Source organism: Microcaecilia unicolor, chromosome 4 (genome assembly GCF_901765095.1).
Source record: "Microcaecilia unicolor chromosome 4, aMicUni1.1, whole genome shotgun sequence".
NCBI classification, from domain to species: domain Eukaryota; kingdom Metazoa; phylum Chordata; class Amphibia; order Gymnophiona; family Siphonopidae; genus Microcaecilia; species Microcaecilia unicolor.
In genome coordinates this window covers 5,503,874-5,523,763 of record NC_044034.1, presented here as the reverse complement: position 1 = coordinate 5,523,763, position 19,890 = coordinate 5,503,874, and the positions used below count along the sequence as shown (strand labels likewise).

At 44.4% G+C, this 19,890-nt stretch overlaps 1 protein-coding gene across 1 annotated transcript; it reads right to left on the bottom strand.

The window, feature by feature from the left end:
- Positions 1–439: 439 nt before the first annotated feature.
- ART1 (ADP-ribosyltransferase 1) lies at positions 440–19,625 on the bottom strand. Its single transcript, XM_030199822.1, has 5 exons — positions 19,541–19,625; positions 17,345–17,425; positions 15,370–16,111; positions 10,951–10,989; positions 440–694 (listed from the first exon to the last, which is right to left on the bottom strand). The coding sequence occupies exons 2-5, from the start codon at positions 17,408–17,410 to the stop codon at positions 597–599; spliced, it is 945 nt and encodes a 314-aa protein (XP_030055682.1). The 5' UTR covers positions 17,411–17,425; positions 19,541–19,625; the 3' UTR covers positions 440–596.
- Between the last annotated feature and the right edge of the window lie 265 nt (positions 19,626–19,890).

Below are 19,890 nucleotides of genomic sequence, written 5' to 3'. Positions count from 1 at the left end.
TTCTGTTGTGTGTTATCTTTTTGGACATGCTGTATATTTAAAATCTAATAAAAATGATTAATCATAAAAAAAGATTATGCAAATTAAAAATCAATAAACAATATGTTGTGATAATAAGGTTTTTTTTTAAAGACTTACGAAGAAGCCTGCTCAGTTGGAAATGTATTTTCAATGTAAAACAGACCTAAATATAAGGTAGTCGGCTAAGCTTCTGAATTCTTTCCCCCCCCCCCCCCTTAATTTTGAAGTTATATAAGACATGTGAAACGCAAGAAGACTTGAATCAGTGGAATTACTGAATAGTTTAAGTAAGCAAGTCTGTAGCCTATATAAGTTATTAATCCTACGTTTTAGTAACCAAATGAGATTGAAGGCTGTACTATCCACTGGGGACCCGGTTACATTGTCTTTCACTGGTTCCGTAAAACACAACTAAAAGTAAGCATAAAGTGATTTTATTTAAGAATGGACTACACCAGGCACCATAGCTTCTTTCCTGGAAACTGGAACAAAGATGTCGGCAGGTCCAAAGGAGCCCAGAGCTCTCGGGCTTTCTGGAATCAGAGATGTTCAGAACAAGGCAAGACCAACTGACTTCAGTGGAGTAGATATGAAATTTCCAAAGCATCTATCATCACCCAACAGGCAGACAGCAGTGGCAGGACTGAAGCTAGACTTTGGACAGAAGTTGCCGCTAATAAGGAAAGAAAGAGAAAGAGAGAAGAGATGAGTCTCATGGATACAGAGACCTGAAGTTCTGTTACACTGCAATAGGTCTCGGTAACCCTAGCATTTGGATTTGCGCTGGTCTAGTCGTTACTGCATTTCATCAAGTCCCACTATCTTTCAGTAGAGCTAAACTTTGTTCTCATAAATTGGCATCTTCGCTGTGTCTGATTTGCGATAACACAACGTGCGCACACACACACACACACACACACACACACATTAGAGTCATCTTTGCTTATCTGACAGTATTTGGTGGATCTTGGTTGGTGGGAGGAGTGACCAGAGTGAGAGAGAGGAGTGAGAGTGGGAGGAGTGGCTGGAGTGTATTTCTGTTGATGGCTCTCTCATTCTCCCTGTCTCTTCAGCTCGTAACCTTGGGGTCATCTTTGACTCCTCTCTCTCCTTCTCTGATCATATCCAGCAGATCGCCAAGACCTGTCGTTTCTTTCTTTACAACATCCGTAAAATCCGCCCCTTTCTTTCTGAACACTCTACCAGAACCCTCATCCACACCCTTGTCACCTCTCGTTTAGACTACTGCAATCTGCTTCTTGCTGACCTCCCAGTCACCTCTCCCCTCTCCAGTCAGTTCAAAACTCTGCTGCCTGTCTCGTCTTCCGCCAGGGTCGCTTTACTCATACTACCCCTCTCCTCAGGTCGCTTCACTGGCTCCCTATCCGTTTTCGCATCCTGTTTAAACTTCTTCTACTAACCTATAAATGTATTCACTCTGCTGCTCCCCAGTATCTCTCCACACTCGTCCTTCCCTACTCCCCTTCCCGTGCGCTCTGATCCATGGATAAATCCTTCTTGTCTGTTCCCTTCTCCACTACTGCCAACTCCAGACTTCGCTCCTTCTGTTTTGCTGCACCCTACGCCTGGAATAAACTTCCTGAGCCCCTATGTCTTGCCCCATCCTTGATCATCTTTCAATCTAGATTGAAAGCCCACCTCTTTAACATTGCTTTTGACTTAGCTTAGCCGGTGGTGGGAGGCAGGGCTGGTGGTTGGGAGGTGGGGATAGTGCTGGGCAGACTTATACGGGCTGTGCCAGAGCCGGTGATGGGAGGCGGGGCTGGTGGTTGGGAGGCGGGGATAGTGCTGGGCAGACTTATACAGTCTGTGCCAGAGCCGGTGGTTGGGAGGCGGGGCTGGTGGTTAGGAGGCGGGGATAGTGCTGGGCAGACTTATATGGTCTGTGCCCTGAAAAAGACAGGTACAAATCAAGGTAAGGTATACACATGAGTTTATCTTGTTGGGCAGACTGGATGGACCGGGCAGGTCTTTTTCTGCCATCATCTACTATGTTACTATGTTAGAGCCTCGAGCATGTTGCTGGAGTCTGTCAGTGCTGGGTTGAATTTTTAGGTTCTAATACCATGAAGAATCCTTGGAATTCTAGGACTGCTCTGTTTTCGGATTTCTGGCCTTTACTGTGTCGAGAACCTGTGGCTACATCGTCTGATCGATTGGTTTATTGATTGACTCAATCGTTTTCTCCTGTTTACTGTGGGCTTCTTGTTAATTGGAAGAAGCTTCTCAGGGATTATGACACCAAGAGCCTATATTTTCAACTATTTATGACCCTTATTCCCATTTTAATCCACCCTCCCCCCCCCCCAGCTTTTGGCCGAGAGCCACAGACCTCGATTCCCTCCTGAACCTGGTGTATACACATTTGGGTGAATACAACATGGGCCGCTAAGAGTTAGTTACCAAAATATAGGCGTTAAGTGAGTAATTGTACAAGTTTGTTCTAGAACACTAGCGTAAGTTCTCAAACACCAAAGTTTAGGCGTGACCCACCTGTGCCATGTCTATGGCTGACGTAAATGTTGGCGTCTAAATGTGTGGCAGTTGGGTGCGTAAAGGTAACTATTCTATAAAGTGCGCACAAAGTAGTCGGAACACCCCTGACATGCTCATTCCCCTCTGACATTAACACTCCCTTTGCGGTTGAGCATGAGAAATAGGCACACACACCCCCAATATTCAAACCACTTAACTGGCCAGGAACGGCACCTGGCTATCTCCCGCTGAATATCCCCTGCTGAATATTCCCGGTTAGCACCTAGGAGATAACCGGCTATATCGTGTGATATAGCCAGCTATCCCTAAATATTCAATTCATATCCGGCTATTGTAAGTGGCCACATTGGGCCGTTTATATAGCTGGTATATCTTTAGCCGGCTTAAAGTAGAAACATAGAAACTTGACGGCAGATAAAGGCCATATGACCCATCCAGTCTGCCCATCCTCTGTTTTCCCTAATTCTTCCTGTTCCTAAGCGATCCCACATGCTTATCCCATGCCTTTTAAAATTCTGGAACAGTCCTCGACTCCACCACCTCCACCGGGAGGTCATTCCACGCCTCCACCACCCTTTCTGTGAAATAATACTTCCTTAGGTTACTCCTAAGCCTATTCCCTCTTCACTTTGTCATATGCCCTCTCAATACAGGGCTCTCCTTCATTTGAAAAAGGCTCTCTTCCTGTACATAAATGCCTTTGAGATATTTAAACATTTCTATCATGTCTCCTCTCTCCCTCGTCTCTTCTAGCGTATACATGTTGAGGTTCATAAGCCTGTCCCTATAATTTTTGCTTCGAAGACTGCTTATTAATTTCGTAGCCGCCCTCTGGGCCGACTCCAAGTGCTGCTTTTAACTCTTAACCTTTACTCACTTGTTCAATACCCATGTTTTGTCATTCCCACCTTAGTAATTCCCTTATCCCTTATTTGTCCTGCTAGTCTGTCCTGATTAGATTGTAAGCTCTTTCAAGCAGGGACTGTCTCTTCATGTTCAATTGTACAGTTCTGTGTATGTCTAGTAGCGCTATAGAAATGATAATTAGTAGTAGTAGTAGTAACCAGCTACCTTCGGATTCCGCTTTAGCTGGTTAACTTTAAACTGGCTAAAAATAATCTGGATATTCAATACTGGTCACCGGGAATGGCTCGGCATTGAATATCTGGGCTGACCGCCGACCACGGCAGTTAGCAGGGCTCCCTCCCGCTGTCTGAATATTGGCCCTACAGTTTACAGAATAGGAACATAAGTCAGTTACACGTAAAACTGCTACTTAGTGCTTGTTAATGCCAATTATTGGGGCTTATCTCCAATTAAGTGCCAATTACATAATTGTTACACGAGTCCCTGACCCTATTTTATAACCGGGTACGCAATTCTGCGCCTAACTTTAATCTTCATTTGTAGAATTTGAGGGATTATGAATATGACTAGTAGGTGTCACCATCATGTTACATAGACAAGTCTTTATAAAATGCCAACACAAATCCTGCAAAAACCATGGGTAAAGTGAACAGAAGCAAATGCGCATTTTTTTATTTATTTTATTTATTTATTGCATTTGTATCCCACATTTTCCCACCTATTTGCAGGCTCAATGTGGCTTACAGAGACCTGTTATGGCATCGCCATTCCAGGATAACAGATACAATTGGTGATACAAGAAGATTAGGGATGGGAAGGAAGATCTGAGCAGATTGGTATAGAAAGATGACTTTCAAGTTTGGGGTGGTGTTAGCGAGGTGGCATAGTTAAGTTATGGGTTCTCTTTGAAGGCCTTGTTGAAGAGATGTGTCTTCAGAGATTTACGAAAGTTAGATATGTCGTTGATTGCTTTCAGGTCAGTTGGTAGCGCATTCCACAACTGCGTGCTCATGTAAGAGAAGGTAGTCGCATGTATTAGCTTGTATTTTAGTCCTTTACAGCTGGGGAAGTGTAGATCAAGAAATTTGCGGGAAGATCTTTTGGCATTTCTGGGAGGTAAGTCCACGAGGTTTTGCATATAGGTCGGGGCATCACCATGTATGATTTTGTGTACAATAGTGCAGATCTTGAATGCGGTGCGTTCCTTAAGTGGGAGCCAGTGAAGGTTTTCTCTTAGGGGTTTTGCACTTTCATATTTTGATTTTCCAAATATGAGTCTGGCGGCGGTATTCTGGGCTGTTTGGAGTTTCTTGATAGTTTGTTCTTTGCAGCCAGCGTATAGTGCGTTGCAATAGTCCAGGTGGCTTAGTACCAATGACTGTACCAAGTTACGGAAGATGGATCTCAGGAAGAAAGGTTCTAAGTTCCTCACCCTAACATCCTCCTTCAACCTCCAGCTGTGCTCCACCACCCCTACTCACCGTGACGGACATTGTCTTGACCTCGTCCTCTCCTCCTCCGGCTCACCCTCCAATTTCCACGTTTCAGCTCTTCCTCTCTCCGACCATCACCTGATCACATTCACACTTCTTCACCCCCCCCCCCCCCACCCCGTCCAACTTTAACCACCACCTCCAGGAATCTCCAGGCTATTGACCCCTCCACCCTATCATCTACTATCTCTAATCTCCTCCCCTCCATCACGTCCTTCATAACTGTCGACAAAGCGGTCTCCGCTTACAATACCGCTCTCTCCTCTGCTTTGGACACCCTCGCGCCATCCATCTCCCGTCCCACAAAGCGCACCAATCCCCAGCCCTGGCTGACTCCTTGCATCCGTTACCTTCGCTCCTGCACCCGATCCGCTGAGCGCCTCTGGAGGAAATCTCGTACCCTCTCAGACTTCCTCCACTACAAATTCATGCTATCCTCCCTCCACTCCTCCCTATTCCGTGCAAAACAGGACTATTACACCCAATTGACCAATTCTCTCAGCTCCAACCCTCGTCGTCTCTTCACCACCCTTAACTCCCTCCTAAAAGTGCCCCCCGCTCCTACTCCCCCTTCTCTCTCTCCTCAATCACTGGCCGACTGTTTCCGCGACAAAGTGCAAAAGATCAACCTTGAGTTCACGACCAAACCACCACCTCCCCTTCACCCTTTAACCCTCTCCCTCAACCAACCTACCCAGGTCTCCTTTTCCTCCTTTCCTGAGATCACCGAGGATGAAACTTCCCGCCTTCTTTCCTCCTCAAAATGCACCACCTGTTCCTCTGATCCCATCCCCACCAACCTACTCAACACCATCTCCCATACTGTCACCCCCGCCATCTGTCGCATCCTCAACCTCTCTCTCTCCACTGCAACTGTCCCTGACACCTTCAAGCACGCCGTTGTCACACCTCTCCTCAAAAAACCTTCACTTGACCCTACCTGCCCCTCCAACTACCGCCCCATCTCTCTTCTACCCTTCCTTTCCAAATTACTTGAGCGCGCCGTTCACAGCCGCTGCTTTGATTTTCTCTCCTCTCATGACATCCTCGATCCACTTCAATCCGGTTTTCGCCCTCTGCACTCGACAGAAACAGCACTCTCTAAAGTTTGCAATGACCTGCTCCTGGCCAAATCCAGAGGTCATTACTCCATCCTCATCCTCCTCGATCTTTCCGCCGCGTTTGACACTGTCAACCATGATTTACTTCTTGCCACGCTATCCTCTTTTGGGTTCCAAGGCCCTGTCCTCTCCTGGTTCTCCTCTTATCTCTCCCACCGCACCTTCAGGGTACACTCCCATGGATCTTCCTCCACTCCCATTCCACTATCTGTTGGAGTTCCCCAGGGATCTGTCCTTGGACCCCTTCTCTTCTCAATCTACACCTCTTCCCTGGGCTTGCTGATCTCGTCTCATGGTTTTCAGTATCATCTTTATGCTGATGACACCCAGCTATACCTCTCCACACCTGACATCACTGCGGTGACCCAGGCCAAGGTATCGGCCTGTTTATCCGACATCGCGGCATGGATGTCCAACCGCCACCTGAAGCTGAACATGTCCAAGACCGAGCTCCTCGTCTTTCCTCCCAAACCCACTTCTCCTCTTCCTCCACTCTCTATCTCTGTTGATAACACCCTCATCCTCCCTGTCCCATCTGCCCGCAACCTCGGAGTCATCTTCGACTCCTCCCTCTCCTTCGCTGCGCATATCCAACAGACTGCCAAGACCTGTCGCTTCTTCCTCTTCAACATCAGCAAAATTCGCCCTTTCCTCTCTGAGCACACCACCAGAACTCTCGTCCACGCTCTCATTACCTCTCGCCTTGATTACTGCAACTTACTCCTCACCAGCCTCCCACTCAGCCATCTATCCCCCCTTCATTCAGTTCAGAACGCTGCGGCACGTCTTATATTCCACCAAAACCTATATACTCATATCACCCCTCTCCTCAGCAGCCGTCAGCTCTGCTGGTTCCCTACTCCCTCTGCCCCGGAACAGGAAGTAACTGCAGAGAGAGCGGGAAACCAGCGGAGTAGGCAGCTGCTCCCTGCGCCCCGCACCAGGGGCAGACCGCCCCCACCTTGGTACGCCACCGTCTCACACTTCTATTAGTGCAAATCTTGTGTTTTTCCTTTGCTACTCTAGTTTGAGCTGGGTTGGCTACTTGGTGTCCTTGTTCTCAGTTGGGATACAGTTTGTCCTTTGAAACAATGCTATTTCAATATCTATATTCCATAAGAAGTGCCATATTGGGTCTTACCAAAGGTCCATCAATCCCAGCATCCTGTCTCCAACAGTGACCAGACCAAGTCACAGGTGCTTAAGGAGTAGATGTACTTTATCAGTCATACCTAGAAGTTAGCAGTGTCTTTCCTAAGACTACATGGCTCATGGATTATGGACTTTTTCGCCAGGAACTTGTTCAAACCTGTGTTAAAATAACCTCTAGCAACAAATGCAGGTGTAATTGTATGTTGAATGAAAAAAAAAGTGTGTTTTTAAAACATGCTATTGATGTGTTTCATAGTAATGCCCCTTCCTCTTAGTACGATTTGAAAAGGTAAACCACTGTGCTCTATTTACCCATTCCACACCATCTATTTAAAATACTTGAATAAATTTGTTTTTTGTTTTTTTTGTGCCATGTTAATGCAGTGTACAAGTGTTGCTTAAGTTAAATAGCTCTGGATGCATTTCCTACTCAATTAAGCTCCTGAAAACACCAGATTACTCTCAGGGGCTGCTTGAACATTGCATGCGGTGTATGTAATTTTAGTTTAAAGTTATGTTCTTAGAAGGTAGCGGGGGGGGGGGGGGGGGGGGTGCTGTTTTTTGTTTAAGGAAGTGACACCACTATAATCCCATCAAGAAATTTGTTTACTAAATTTAATGTTATGTCATGTTTAATGCTGTCTGACACTTATATATACATATGTATACACAAACATGCGACACCGCTTCGTTTTCTGTGCGGTATGACCAGATATGATTCTTCTGAGAGCAGTTCTGTCTGGAACTTTTTTTTTTTTTTTTTTTAATCCCCATTTTCTAATACTTTGGGGGTATTCCACCAAGCCCTATTTTTTCCCTAAAGAGTCCCTCCACTCTCTATTTCAGTTGACAACACCCTCATCCTCCCCGTTTCATCAGCCCGCAACCTCGGAGTCATCTTCGACTCCTCCCTCTCCTTCACTGCGCATATCCAGCAGACAGCTAAGACCTGTCGCTTCTTTCTCTATAACATCAACAAAATTCGCTCCTTCCTCTGAGCACACCACCCGTACTCTCATCCACTCTCTCATCACCTCTCGCCTTGACTACTGCAACCTACTCCTCACTGGCCTCCCACTTAGCCATCTATCCCCCCTTCAATCCGTTCAGAACTCTGCTGCACGTCTTATATTCCGCCTGAACCAATATACTCATATCACCCCTCTCCTCAGGTCACTTCACTGGCTTCCGATCAGATACCACATACAGTTCAAGCTTCTCTTACTAACCTACAAATGCACTCGATCTGCAGTCCCTCAATACCTCTCTACCCTCATCTCCCCTTACGCTCCTACCCGTAACCTCCGCTCACAGGACAAATCCCTCCTCTCAGTACCCTTCTCTACCACCGCCAACTCCAGGCTCCGCTCTTTCTGCCTCGCCTCACCCTATGCTTGGAATAAACTCCCTGAGCCCATACGCCAAGCCCCCTCCCTGCCCATCTTCAAATCTTTGCTCAAAGCACATCTTCAATGTCGCCTTCAGCACCTAACCATTTATACCTGTATTCAGGAAATCTAGACTGCCCCAATTTGATTGTCTGCACTTTTTGTCCTTTAGATTGTAAGCTCTTTGAGCAGGGACTGTCCTTCTTTGTTAAATTGTACAGCGCTGCGTAACCCTAGTAGCGCTTTAGAAATGTTAAGTAGTAGTAGTAGTATTACATATAGCAGTGATTTAACCAGAGCTGAGATTGTGATGTCATAATGCCTCATTCCACCAATGCCTAAGAGCCAACCTCATCAGTGATGTCACAATGGCTTGATTGTCCTATATTTGTCTCACTCTTATCTATTAGATTGTAAGCTCTTTGAGCAGGGACTGTCTCTCTTTGTTAAATTGTACAGCGCTGCGTAACCCTAGTAGCGCTTTAGAAATGTTAAGTAGTAGTAGTAGTAGTAGTCCTCAAATCACTTCATTGGCTTCCGATCAGATATCGCATACAATTCAAGCTCCTCCTCCTAACCTACAAGTGCACTCAGTCTGCGGCTCCTCACTACCTCTCCACCCTCATCTCCCCCTATATTCCCGCCCGTAACCTCCGCTCACAGGACAAAGCCCTTCTCTCAGTACCCTTCTCCACCACTGCCAACTCCAGGCTCCGCTCATTCTGCCTTGCTTCACCCTATGCCTGGAACAATCTTCCTTTACCCATACGCCATGCCCCCTCCCTACCCATCTTCAAATCTCTGCTTAAAACTCACCTCTTCAATGCTGCCTTCGGCGCCTAACCGCTCGAGATAGATAGAATGCCCCAATCTATCCACCCTATCAGATTAACTGTTCACTTTTCCTCTAGATTGTTCACTTGTCTTTAGATTGTTCTCTTGTCTTTTAGATTGTAAGCTCTTTGAGCAGGGACCGTCCCTCTATGTTTAAATTGTACAGCGCTGCGTAACCCTAGTAGCGCTTTAGAAATGCTAGTTAGTAGTAGTAGTTAGTAGTAGTAAAATAAGATGATACCTTTTTTATTGTACATAACTTAGTACATTTCTTGATTAGCTTTCGAAGGTTGCCCTTCTTCCTCAGATTGGAAATAAGCAAATGTGGTAGCAGATAGTATATATAAGAGAAACATCAAAGCTTTACTTTGACAGTCTGACAGAGTGGGAGGGTGGGGGTATGCATGGGGACATCAAAGCACTTCATTGATATTCTAACAGGATGGTGTGGAAAGGTGATAAACAGAGAAATAAACAGAGAAATACAGCTTTATGGTTTATAATGAGTTAGAAAACCCAGATCCTTATTAAGTCCTGTTTGTTGGGTGTCAAAATATTCAATCATTCTTATTTCAAAGGTCTTACGTTCCTGTATTGTTTTAAAATTACCTTTCAGTATTCTTACTGTGAAATCACTGGTGCAGTGTTCTGGTCTTGTATTTCTCTGTTTATTTCTCTGTTTATTACCCTCCTCTCACCTACCAACACCCATCCTGTTAGAATATCAATGAAATGCTTTGATGTCCCCATGCATACCCCCACCCTCCCACTCTGTCAGACTGTCAAAGTAATGCTTTGATGTTTCTCTTATATATACTACTAGTAAAAAAAGGCCCGTTTCTGATGCAAATGAAACGGGGGCTAGCAAGGTTTTCTTCTGTGTGCATGTGGGAGTGTGTGTGTTCCTGGCCTCTCTGCCCTCTCTCCCCTCCCCCCTCTGAGTCCTTCATTGTTACAGAGAGAGCGATTTGATTTCCTGCTTTGCTGTTTTCCTTCACTGTTTGTGTTAGAGAGAGAGCGAGGGCGGGGCAGACACTCATGGGGAAACCGGATATCTCTCCCCCTTCACACTTCCGGCTGAAGGCTTCATAGAACGTTGGTGTTGCCTTTTATATAGAGAGATCTGCTATCTCATTTGCTTATTTCCGATCTGAGGAAGAAGGGCAACCTTCGAAAGCTAATCAAGAATGTAGCAAGTGAAGGGAAAAGAATAATTTTATAACAGGTGATTTACATGGGTCTACTGGTGAATACCCGTGAAAATTTAATTTTTGAAACTACACTAACTTATCTGTTTCACTACCACCATGCAAAGAGCAAGTATATAGTTAAATGACTTTTATCTGTGAATTTTCAGCAGTGTTCTCTTACGTGGATAATGCAGCTGAAAATCCATATAAAGTTACGTGGATAAGACATGCATTTAGCTGTAGCTGAACATGGTCCTTCAGAATATCAATGGAAATATCACATTATACTTTGCCTTCTCTTAAATACCCTGATGATTTGGAATATAAATTTAGACAAATGGGACTTCATTGTGGTTGGTTTTCTTACCTGACTGGAAATGGCACTTTGCTGATTTGCATTTTTTCTCTGAAATAAGAACACACAATTTTAATAATTATTATTATTATTATTTTTCATTACATGAAAAAGTGCATGATTCAGGTACTCAAGTTCAGATGAGACCAAGGTATGAGACCCTCTGAAGTGACTTCTGCATGCTGAGAAACTCCGGTTCAGAATCTGTCACGAGACATTCTAGACAAACACTTCCTCACCAGCAGTCACAGTACGAGACATTCAGACAAAGATTGAACAAAGACACATACCACTCAAGCTCAAAGCAAGCGCAGCAGGGGCCACTGTCATTAAGAAGCTGACACGGCATGTGACAACCCCTGTTCAGATAAAAGGAGTCGCTCACCGAGAAACAGAGGAAGAAAGGGGGTCAAACCAAGAGAAGAGAGATCTAAAAAAAAAAAGGACAATATCTACTCTTCACCTTCAATCATTGTCTCTTAAAGAGCCATCAAGGAAAGACTTGCCAGCGACGCAGCAGATACAGAAAGAAAGACAACATGTGAGGAGGGGGCAGGTGTGGAATTGGACTCCAGAACCCAGTCAGCTGGTAACAGCTTATTAGGAAGAGAAACACAACCGCATTACAATATAGAAAGAAGTGAGAGTATAACAAGATGTTTGCCTTTCTCCTACCGAGATACTAATGCATTAGACTGACAAAAGACTGATGGCACCTAATAGAGAAACCAACTTATTGACAGATACTATTTTCCCAGACAAACATTCCGTCTAATAGTACAATCTTTAATATTACCCCAACTAGACTACTGCAATGCAGCGTATGTAGGATGGAAAGAAAGCATGCTGAAATCACTGCAGACTGTCTAAAACTCGGCAGCAAGACTAAAAAGCCAAAATACGATAGAGTTATCCCACTGCTTGTCATGTTACACTGGCTCCTAATTAAAGCTAGACTCTTTTTTTAAAACTGGTATGTTAATTTTCAAAATACTGTTTAGTATGTCTTCTGATTACATGTTAAACGTGATTGAACTAACACCAAGAAATGCGAGTCCAGGAACCAGAGGTTACTTGCTACTCCATCTACCCAGCTGCAGAAACATAACCTACAAGTCCATTTATATGGTTGGATTTAGCTATCGGGGGTCCAAATGGCGGAGTTCAATTTCCAGCATCGTAAGAATGATTACTATCTCCAATTCAGAAAAAGAACTAAAAACCTATCTTTTCAAGACATTTTATGGCTAAACATACCACCAATAACTGTTCCTTAATGCTTGTAAGTGTATAACAACAATGGAATGTCTTCTTACTACTACTACTACTACTACTTACTACTACTACTACTTACTACTACTACTATCTTACTGCTAAATGTAAGCCACGTTGAACAGAAACATGTGTTTGGATAATTGTGGGATATAAGAATGAATATATAAATAAATAAATGAGCTTTCCAAGACAAGAGTCCACTTTGTTAGAGGCAGACATTTTTTATTTTAAAACTAGTAAAAAAAAGGCCCGTTTCTGAAAAAAATGAAACGGACGCTAGCAAGGTTGTCCTCTAATGGAAATTATGTTTTTAAGGGAACTGTTAGGAGAGAGTATGTGTGAGAGAGAGTGACTATGTGTGAGAGAGTGAATGAGTATGTGTCAGAGAGTGAGTATGTGTGAGAGAGAGTGTGTGTCAGAGAGAGAGAGAGAGAGAGAGAGAGAGAGAGAGAGAGAGAGAGAGAGAGTGTGTGATTGAGAGACAGTGTGTGATTGAGAGACTGAATGTGTGTGTCTGTCTGTGTGAGTGAGAGAGTGTAGTGTGTGTCCCGTGTGCATCAATTATACTCTCCCCTGCATTCATCCATATGCAGCAAACGTCCTCTGTGCCCTGCCCCCTCCATCCATCCATGTGCAGCATCTCTCCCCTGCCCCCTCCATCCATCGTGGTGCAGAAATTCTCCTCTGTCCCTTGCCCTCCCCCTCTACATTTGCATCACACCTCCCCCCTCCACCTCTCTCCGAGTTCCAGGCCCCCTCCCTTCCTTCGAGTTCCAGGCCCCCCTCCCTCCGAGTTCCAGGGTTGTCCCCTTCTTCCCTCCGAGTTCCAGGGTCCTTCCTTCCCTCCCTCCCTCCCTACCAGTTCCAGGCCCCCTCCCTCCAAATTTTAAAGTCATCTTGACTTACCACGTCGGGGTTACGGCGGCCGGCAGCAGCGGTAAACAGCGTGCAGGCTCAGCCCTTCTGTCTCTCTCAGCTCTGGTCCCGCCCTCATTTCCTGTTTCCGCAAGGGCGGGACCAGAGCTGAGAAGGGCCGAGCCTGCACGCTGTTTACCGCTGCTGCTGGCCGCCGTAACCCCGACGTGGTAAGTCAAAATGACTTTTAAAATTCGGAGGGAGGGGTCCTTTAACTGGAAGGGAGGAAGGGAGGGACGACGACCCTGGAACTGGGAGGGGGGAGGGATGGAGAGAGGGGGGACCCTGGAATTTGGAGGGAGGGACGGAGAACGTTGGAGGAGAGTGACGTCAGGAGATGGTTACGAACGCAGGTAGATACACTGGAACGTTGCAGGAGCAAATTATGATATTAGATATATTATCCCACATTATCCAACTACTCTCACTTCCTGTCTTTCTAATGATAAGTAAGATGCTGCTGCTAGTGATGTCTCTTCAGAATAACGGGTTATTGATTGATTAGGATTTATTTATTGCCTTCTGGAAGAAATTCACCCAAGGAGGTGTACAACAAGTATAACCCAGATATAAGCAATAAACAGAGCAGTAAAATATTCAAAAATTATAGCAGAGTATGTTATGTATAACGTCAACATAATACACATTAAAACATTTAAATAGATAGCATGGGAGTTACTAGAGGTATAACATATAGACTGATAAGACAGAGTACCAGGAATTTAGACAGATGATAAGGGTGTCAAGAAAAGATTGAACATGCAGTCAAAACAGCTGGAAGTGACTGTCTCAGCTCCTGTTATAGTTTGTGCAGCTGATGTCGGTCCTTATGTGTGAGGTAAGCAAGTCCTGTTGCACTATGATGTGGAGAGACATATTTCAGAAGGTGCTATTGTCGACTATGGAGACAAGAACATAAGCGTTGCCATACTGGGACAGACTGAAGGTCCATCAAGCCCAGTTTCCTGTTCCCAAAAGTGGCCAATCCAGGTTACAAGTACCTGGCAAGATCCCGAAACAGTACAATGCATTTTATGCTGCCATGAAATATATTTTTACTCAACGTGTAGTTAAGATCTGGAACTCATTGCTAGAGCAAGTTGTAAAAGTAGTTAATGTAGCTGGGTTTAGAAAAGGTTTAGTTCCCGGAGAAAAAGTCCATAAACCATTATTAAAGCAGACCCAGGGAAAGCCACTGCTTATCCTTGGAGGTAAGTAGCATGGAATCTTGCTGATTTTGGGGACACCGTCAAGTACTTGTGACCTGGATCCTGGGCTAGAGGGACTTTTGGTCTGACCCACTGTGGCAATTCTTTGGTTGTTATGAAATGTGATTTTGCATGGGATTCAGTGCCCTCCAGAAATTACTGCATATCAGAGGTAACTAAGAAGTACAATCTTTGCCTTGCTATGTGTGGTATCTCCAGGCTGAAATCAGGCAGGAAAAAGGGCACAGGCCAAGGAAGGGGACCATAAAGTTTAGAATTTATTTGTTTAAATGATTGAAAAGATCACCATGAACAAAGATGTGAATTTCCTGGGAAATCTGATTTGAGGACAAAATAGTAAAAAACAGGGAAAACAGTTTAAACATAAATGCCTTGAAATTCCTATTTTCATGACCTGTTTATTCCTTCCCAAAATGTATTTTTTTCCTGGTGAAAAAAAACAGGATTTTCCCTCTCTTTCTGTTTCTATTCATGAAGTCTCAGTTCCAAGACACTGAGGACTAGAGTGGCTATATTGAATGTAAGTAGATGCATCTTTAATGTTCACACTTTCCAAAAATACTAGGACTAGGGGGCATTCAATGAAACTACAGTGTAGTAAATTTAAAACAAATCGGAGAAAATGTTTCTTCACCCAACGCGTAATTAAACTCTGGAAGTCGTTGCCGGAAAACGTGGTGAAGGCTGTTAGCTTGGCAGAGTTTAAAAAAGGGGTTAGACGGTTTCCTAAAGGACAAGTCCATAAACCGCTACTAAATGGACTTGGGAAAAATCCACAATTCCGAGAATAATATATATAGAATGTTTGTACGTTTGGGGAGCTTGCCAGGTGCCCTTGGCCTGGATTGGCCGCTGTCGTGGACAGGATGCTGGGCTCGATGGACCCTTGGTCTTTTCCCAGTGTGGCATGTACTTATGTAATGACTGGAGAAGGATCAACTACTAGGGACAGTTTCTTCACCCTCATGTGTCCCATGTAGATGAGCAAGAGAATTCCTCATGGCAGACTCACCTTTTGCAAACTCACAGTTGTAGTTGCTGGACGTATTCCATGAATGCAAGTTGATCACAGTCTTGTCCTGGACTTTGGTGAAATTGGTCACCTTGAACATTTCGAAGGGTGGAATCAGGACCTCCTGTTCCAAGGGGAAGAAGGAGAAGTTCTTGATGTTGACACCATAGCAGGTTTCTATGTTGAAGAGGGTGTCGTTGCCAAATTGCTGGGCATTCGCATTGCTTAATGATGATGAGGCGAACTGGCCAAAGCGGATGGCTTTCTTCTCTTCCGATTTAAACCGGATGCCTCGGATACCTCTGTAAACCCTGTGGCATTTTGGGGTTGTTTCCTTATCCAGTATCTGAAGGGCTTTGGTCAGTAGGAAATGAAGTGTTTTGAATTTGAAGTTTTTTAGATAATATCCTCTGGACCGCCCTGCTTCTCTCACTGCTTCGTTGAACACTTTGTGGAGAGGGCCGTTGGTGGTATAGGCCAATATAGCTATGGCATGTTCATCCTTGAAGCCACGGGGCAAAGGAACATTTTTTTTTCTACCTTCCCAATTGGATCTCGCTGCCTCCCAGGCCTCAGCATAATCTCTGTTTGTGGTGTATTCTGTCTGATTTAGCCAGGCGAGCTCTGCCTCCATCACATCTGTACATCCCACATACTGGTCATCAAAAGAGGTGAGTGCGATGTCTAATGTTGAATCACGTGGTGAGAAGATATCTCGCTTCTGGATGTTGTAAGATCTTGTCTGATGGAGGAAGCAGACAGGGACATTCCTTTAGCTTAAGTCCTATCAGCATAGGATGTCTACCCAGGAATTGGGACATCCAGGTTGGGATGTTCACAATTCCCTCAGTATTATACAAAAGGCTCTGCTGATTGCATATGTATAAGAATGTTGGCAAAGCCAGTGGGAGCATCAATTTGAGAAACCTACACCTCCTAGAAAAAGAGAAGCATCACACGGTCCTTGACACATATAAATGTTGAGAAGCAGAACTACAGGTGCAGATTGCTCAACACACATGTGTACTTATCGGCATTTACATACATAAGTTCCGGATTTTACCAGACAATATAGAAGAGGAGCTAGTTAAGTGAAATAACTGTTAAAAATGTTTTTGAGATGATGTTACATACCACAGAGGTAGGCACAATTGCCCCCCTCAGTCACTGGTGGAGACCCCCAGGTCCAAAGAAGCAGGTAGCTGACATGTGCCTGAATATTGGCGCTGACCGGCTATGTCATGCAACTAGCCACTAACCGCTAATGTTCAGCCGTGATAGCCGGGTATCTCACACTGAATGTTAGCGCTTAGCCTGGCCGGTTAAATAGTGCTGAATATCTGGGGGAAAGGGGTGGCACCTTAAACACTAATACTTTGAGACATCCATTTTGGACAAGAGTCCATTTTGCATGAAGGAAAATAGGGCAAGGATCTGCATCACGAGCCTGATGAAGTGGATTCTTGTCCTCGAAAGCTCATGCCTTCACAAATGGGTTAGTCTATAAGGTACCATGAGCATCTTTGTCATTTTTGTTCCATATTATCCTAGTTACTCTCGCACCCCTAATAGAAATAAGCAACGCATTGTTGCTGACCATGAGGGAGGGAATAGCTTTCTTCAGAAGGGTGTTGCTCTATGATTCAGCTTAGGTACGTAGGGCAATACTTGTCTCACTTTGACCAATAATATTTGCTCTAGTGTTCTTAGGAGGATAATCACCTCCTCCTGTCCTTATTTTAAATTTCATTGTAACCTAGGCCTCCTTGTACGTAACTTTCCTCATTCTTATCCTAGTAGTTATTATTTTTAAACGCAAACTGCTTAGTTTATTATTTGCGGTATATTAAATACATATGAAATGTGAAAATGTGATGACTTTGAATCCAGAGGAACGTGAAGGGTGTTTAGCTCTTTGTAAGAAGGGAGATTCAGCAGACCAGAAGTACAGCTGTAAAGCCAAAGCGTTGATTACCTGAGGAACTTCCATCAACATCACGATTGAGAGAAGGTTGAGGATTAGTGCGTGGGGGGCCCCCATCTTCACCAGCTGCTTCTGAAACCAAAAAGAAGTTCATTTATTTTGGGGGCCTAGACATTTCCTCCCATTGCTTTGTTTTTCCAAGTCAATTAGAACCAGTCTCCGCTGGGCTATGGCACCAGGAACCTTCATTCACAACCTCCTGGGGATTTCTGTGTTTTATGTTATATTCCTTTCACACTCAGCCCAACCATTACAGAAACACTTCTCCATTAGGGCAAATGGCCATGGATCTCTCTGGACCTTGGACAACATGCAGCCAACATCTAGCAGATAGGTGTCATCTGCATAGAGGCTGTGAAAGCTGCCTCTCCAGCGAGCGGAAGTATGACTTAGGAATCAAATACAAGCTCTTTCTAGGTCACCCCTCAAAGAAGGTCAATCAAAAGGAATAAAGAGTGTGAAAATATTTTATGTTAATCGGTAACGTCCACGTTAACTAGAAAGTACTAAACTGAAAGAGACTCTTAAGCATGGGTTTTAATTTCTCAGTGCAGAAGAGCATCCATGGTTCTGCAGGGTGAGTTTTGAGTTGTTTTTCAGATGGTTAGCAAGAAATCTATAGTCAAGCAAAGATGGTAATTTATTTGTTACATTTGTACCCCACATTTCCCCACCTATTTGCAGGCTCAATGTGGCTTACATAGTACCTTGAGGCGTTAGCCACCTCCGGTGATGAAAACAGATACAGAGTGATGTGATTATCGAAAGAGATTATCCAGCTTATTTTCGAAAGAGAAGGACGGCCATCTTTCGACACAAATCGGGAGATGGGCGTCCTTCTCCCGCGGGTGCCCAAATCGTTATAATCGAAAGACGATTTTGGGCGCCGTCAACTGCAGTCTGTTGCAGGGATGAACACAGTTCACGGAGGCGTGTCGGAGACGTAGCACAGGCGGGACTGGGGCGGGTTTATCGGCCGAGGAGAGATGGGCATCCTTGGCTGATAATGGAAAAAAGAGGGGAGTCCCTGGCAAGAATTTGGTCAGTTTTATTTGGTCCCTTTTTTTTTAGGAAGACGAGATGGGCAGCAGAGTTTTGAACTGATTGGAGAGGGGAGAGGTGACTAAGTGGGAGGCCAGCAAGAAGCAGATTGCAGTAGTTTAAACGAGAGGTGACAAGGGTGTGGATGAGGGTTTTGGTAGAGTGCTCAGAAAGAAAGGGGCAGATTTTACGGATGTTGTAAAGAAAGAAACGACAGGTCTTGGCGATCTGCTGGATATGAGCAGAGAAGGAGAGAGAAGAGTCAAATATGACCCCAAGGTTTCGAGCTGAGGAGACAGGGAGAATGAGAGAGCCATCAACAGAAATAGAAAACGGGGGGAGTGGGGAGGTGGGTTTGGGGGGAAAAATGAGAAGCTCGGTTTTGGTCATGTTTAAATTTAAACCCCGCCCCCCAAAAAAGAATAGAATCCTCACCTGGATTAGCCTAGAAAGGTTGATATAGCCCTGGTTTTGCCCTCTTGCATGGAGAGGACGGTCCTGTTCTTTGGGGATTCCGAACTACAACTTCAAAGTGAAATCAGGACCACATCAGCCTTTTCAAGTGGACCTGTGCAAGGCCCAGTTTTAATTAACAAATGAATTAATTTAAAGTAAGATCTGCCTGACTTAATGCTGAGTAGTGAACAGCTAAAACAACTGAAATATATAAAATGCACCCCCCACCCCCACATCAACCATCAATCAAATACATATGGATTCAAGACTTACGACTTTTGAAACCATATCTAAGCACAGAAGTGACACAGCTCACATACTGCTCAGTGGACGGGACCCTAGGACACGTTTCTGCATTTTTTCTGTATTCTTGGATCTGGGAGATATCAGGTCCCAGATACCAGCATTTTCATTCCATTCAATCATACACTTATTGTGTTCTTTTTGTCTCCTAAGGCTCGAATTGTAGAAGTTCACAACAGCATCAACAAAACACATGAGTCATAATGTTTATCAGAGGTTGAACTATAAATAAATTATGTGATCAGCTATTCACAGTGCTTGTGAGTTCTGTGTCCCTTGTAACCCCCAGTCTCTGATACTTCCAGACAGGGAAAAAAAATAGCTGTGGCACCCCTCATCCTATCTCTCTTTCTTCAGATCCACATGTGTAAGAGTGAAAGCTTTTACCTTCTCTGTCCCGTTGAAGGTTGTGTCCCACGTCTGCTTTCAGTGGACACTGGCTGCGAGGCAGTGTAACACCTCCTCCCTCTGCTGCGATATTTATAGCCAATGTCTTGGTGTACATGGCTTCCGAGAATAACTTGCGGCAATATGATCTTCAACTGAAATAATAACAACACAGAGGTCATATATGTCTTTATAAAAGTGCCAGACACTAGGAAGCAAAAAAAGAGAATCCCCTATGTGATAAATCAATGAAATGCCACTGAAAATCGAGAACTCCAGAGGACAAAAGATGAAAACAATTTATTAATAAACAGATGTTCAGTAATAGGATTCCAAATAAAAATGAACCA

Excerpts from the sequence above, each read along its gene's own strand:
- ART1 (XM_030199822.1), bottom strand. The coding sequence starts at position 17,410 with ATGGGGGCCCCCCACGCACTAATCCTCAACCTTCTCTCAATCGTGATG. Across the intron at positions 16,112-17,344 it reads TGTTGATGGAAGTTCCTCAG|ACAAGATCTTACAACATCCA; the intron begins GTAATCAACGCT and ends TTCCTCCATCAG. Across the intron at positions 10,990-15,369 it reads CAACTGTGAGTTTGCAAAAG|AGAAAAAATGCAAATCAGCA; the intron begins GTGAGTCTGCCA and ends TTCTTATTTCAG.